This window comes from Charadrius vociferus, unplaced genomic scaffold (genome assembly GCF_000708025.1).
Source record: "Charadrius vociferus isolate BGI_N301 unplaced genomic scaffold, ASM70802v2 scaffold220, whole genome shotgun sequence".
Classification (NCBI taxonomy): domain Eukaryota; kingdom Metazoa; phylum Chordata; class Aves; order Charadriiformes; family Charadriidae; genus Charadrius; species Charadrius vociferus.
Window position 1 is genome coordinate 1,371,002 of NW_009646506.1, and position 4,012 is coordinate 1,375,013.

Here is a 4,012-nt window from a genome sequence, read left to right on the forward strand (position 1 = left end):
GGAAAGAAGACAACGTTTTTCTGGTTTGCCATACCTCTGTACACTTGGATTCATTTCAGAGGATACCAGATCTTAAACCAGACTTAACTTTCTTGGCAAAACAACAGCTGGAATGATGGAGTTTGCTGCTTAAGACAATAAAAAGCAGTTCTCATGATAGTATTAACAAAACAGTTATTGACTTGTAATAGAAAGTAGTGATGATCTCTGTACTGCTGTAATGAGAATACATTAGTAAGGGGTGGTTTGGCCTTGTGTTGATGGTAGGCATTTTATTTACACATGTGAGTTTCATAAGTAGGACTAGGAGATGCAAGAAAATTACTTTATGGAAGTGCTTTTTGTCAGTGAGCATCCTGTAGTATCCCTATTTTACAGCCAGGACTCTGGTGCATTAGAATTTCATGAGTTCCACATAGCATCTGAGAGCCAAATCCAGCACACCCATGTCCCGTACTTGTAACTTAATTATAACTCCATCATCCTCTTTGTTGCTAAATGTTCGGTGATTTCCAAGTTGTGGTCTGTAGTGAGGACAGGCTCTTTCTTAACAGTTAAGAAGGGTGGTGTGTTTGTACTTTGGGCTGTTTCTCTTAATTATGAGGTTGTATATGACAAAGGAACTACATCAGTCTGTGTGAACAAACTCTGAGTCCAGTGCCACATTGTGAAACCAACACTTCAGCAATCTGACATGCGTGTGAAGGTGACAGACACTGATAAAACAGCTTCGAGCACTTTCAAGAAGCAAACTGAAAACAAGGGACTGAGAGAGTTGTTTTCTGGAGATTTGCAGCTTGTAAAAATTCCTGAAGCTGGGTAAATGGCAGAGCTGGGGTAATCTTGTGTAGCTGTGTTCACAGTAGTACCAGCTGTTCCCAGATGCCCACTAAAATACTCATTTACCCTGCTGTGATGGAAAGCTCTGGAGGTTTTTTTTGCCTTGTGGCAGAGGCAGAAGTTTGTTCAGGGAGAAGTCCCATCCTCCTCCACATTCATCCATCCACTCTTGGAAGCTGTGATGTAAACTATAATGTAAAATGTAATCAGTGTCACAAAATCATTGGTATATCTTCATGTCAGCACAAGGCAGGCTGTTAAATTGGTGTTGCTCTTAACAACTTTGAACTCCTATGTCTAAACCCTTTCTGTTGGGTTTCATACTTTTGAGGCGAGTTAACATTCCTGGTTGGGAGAATCAGTTAGAGTATGGATTCCATTTTTGCTGTGGTTGGTGAACGACTCACTGTGTAATGATGATTTCAGTATACCACTTCTAAGGTAATAGTTTATATTGCCTTAGTTTTCCCCTGCCTGCTTACTTTTTCTTTGAACCAGACAACTCGTACAGCTTACAGCGGAAAAATTACAGAGTTGAAATTTACTGCTGGGCAGACTATCATGAAATGAGCTTCCAGCATTTGTCACAACATATGGGTGATTACAGCCTTAGTACAGATGCAACAATTCAGTGTCTGGGTCAGTCAGTGTTTGCAGTGAAGTCACACCCCCAGTATCACAGTAGGCTTTTTCTCCTGGATATTTTGCCATGGTGATGTGGCTATGTCTTTGCAGACCTCTAGACTACAGACTTGTGGAGGAGTTTGTGTTGGTATCATTTGCATTGTTTTTCAATGCATTCTGACCCAACTGTTCAGCATTCACAAGCAACTTTTGCTGTCTTTAGAAGATTGGTTTTAGCTTTTTTCTTTTTTTCAGAAAGTGATGTATAGCCTATAAAAAAAAAAACTGTCCTTTTTTTATTTATTTGTATTACAGAACCAATTTGGTTCTAGTCTCTGGGTGTAAGTGTGTTGTAGGTGTGAAATAGTGAGGCTTGGCTGAAACAACCAGTTCTGAAATAGTAATGACAACCACCTGAAGGCACTTATAAAGTCTAGTAGTTGAAGCAGCAGTAGCTTAAATGGAGGCATGTGCCACTGTTGAAAACTAAGCCACATATTGTTTGCTTATCAGTTTGTTCCTTTACAAAAAAAAAGGAAGTATCCAGATGGAAAACACAGCAAGAAAGCACAAGGCACAGCCTGAATAAGCATGTCCTATGTCCCATATCAAGCGTACTGTTTATCATTTTAAATAAACTTCAATGAATTTCCTGATTCTGGTACTTCCCCTTTTTCTTTCTGATTGGAATATGTTGTAGGACATTTAATATTTGATTAAGGATTTTTTTGGTCCTCATGACTCATATGCAATGTTTATTTTAATGTATTTCACAAAGTTAATGAATGTTTAGGCAAAGATAGAAGATATCACTGTTTCACTTTTAGAAATGGAAACCTGAGGTAGGGGTGTATCAATGTATATATTAGGTGACTACGTGAGGTAGGAGGTATCCTCTGATACAGTGGCTTGAGCTATATGAGGCAGGCAGCTTAGTCCTGATACTCTCTCTAGAGGTAGAGCTCAGGTCTGAGATGGTTCCCTCCCAGTGCCCAAGTTTCTCTTTCAGGAGAGTGAGCTGGCTCCCTCCAGGTTGTACCAGCATGTGAATCAATGTCTAGGCACTGTGAGCAGTCGGACAGCTTGGGTGTCTTAAGACTGGCTTTAAGATAGCCATATAGATGTAAGCACTGAGAGGAAGCTGTGTGAGAGCTGATCCTGGCCCTAATACATAAAACTTGAAACTTGCCCACAAGCTCTGTGCTGTGTCCCTGTAATGGCCAATGTTGTCTGCCATGCAATATGCAGTGGTGGTCAATAGGTTGGTCAAACTTACAGCTGTGAAGGTAGAGTAAAAATAGATGTTATTTACCTGTTTTCATTACGGTCTTTACTTCTGTTTCTTAATTTCACACCTTTTTCTACTTCCATGTTTCATTCAGGATAGACCTGCTCTTAGAGAGGCAGCTCCTGCTGTATGCTTGGGCTTTGCAGGAAACGGGAAGCTCCTGAACCTGCATGGAATTTGTTTGTGAATGTTTTAACAGCTTGCTTTTCACGTTCCCTCCATTGTCTTAAGGATACTTGCACTTTGAATATTGATACATACTAAAAAAGTATATTCTATGCATTACTAACTACATCCCTTGCATGTGCAGTATGCATATATCTGTTCCAGAACATATACTCTGAAATAATTGCACCCATTCTTTTTACTGGTGGAAGGTAATTACAAAGACAAGAACACTGTAAAATTGTCCCCTTCCCACCCCCCTCTTATCTTACCAAGTTGTCCCTGACTGACTAAATGCCTTAAAGCAGGTTCTGTAGAGAAGGAGGAGTGTTAATCATTGAGATTAGTAGGTGTGGCTGCTGGAAAATCAGGCAACTCTAGTATGAGGTCTAACCTTTCAGTAAAGCTCCAGGGTGCAGTTCAGCTTTAAGATGCTTTATCCAGTATGAGTTTCACTTACATTTTGACTGGGTGATTTCTCTCTCTGTTTTTTAACAAAAAGAAACCTATTTTGATAGGTGGGTTTTGGTTCTGGAGCTTAATCGCCTCTAACTCTCTGACTTTCAGGTGGAACACCAGTATTCACACATATTCACTGTGACAGTAAGGAAAGCCACAAATGTCACAAAAGGAGCAATTGGTGACATGCGTGAGTATTTCTTTCTAGTATTTCTTTCTATTTTGTCTCTTTCTTTTAGGAGACCATTGCTGTAGGCAGGGGGAGATGACACATAAAGCTTGTCATGCATTAAACGATTGCTAGTGGGTTGGTGTTTTTTGGTGTCTTGTTTGTTAAAGCTACGGCAATGTACCCATTTCATTGCTCACTCTAACTCAGAAAGCAGATTTGCTGCTCCTTCTTTCCATTGATACAAGAAAGCTGAGTGAGTTGTAAACAATTTGCCTACAAGCAAGAAACACCTACACTTAGTTTTTTGGCTCAGTCGGAAGTGCTGTTCTGAGTATAGTGAAACTGGCAATTGCTCTGTTTTCAAAAGCCTGTGGTTTGGTGGTGGGAACACTTAAAAAGAAAGAAGCGCAGAGCTCTGCTGAGTCAATTCAGCAAGAAGAAAAAAAAGCAAAAAAAAAAAAAAA

The 4,012-nt window shown here is 40.0% G+C and overlaps 1 protein-coding gene across 1 annotated transcript in view; it reads left to right on the plus strand.

The window, feature by feature from the left end:
* The window catches only part of PLA2G4A (phospholipase A2, group IVA (cytosolic, calcium-dependent)), a 91,174-nt gene that overhangs the window by 3,816 nt on the left and 83,346 nt on the right, over positions 1-4,012 (plus strand). The window contains exon 3 of the mRNA XM_009884461.1: positions 3,485-3,566. Coding sequence (XP_009882763.1) covers positions 3,485-3,566 — 82 coding nt within the window. The remainder of the gene's footprint in view (positions 1-3,484; positions 3,567-4,012) is intronic.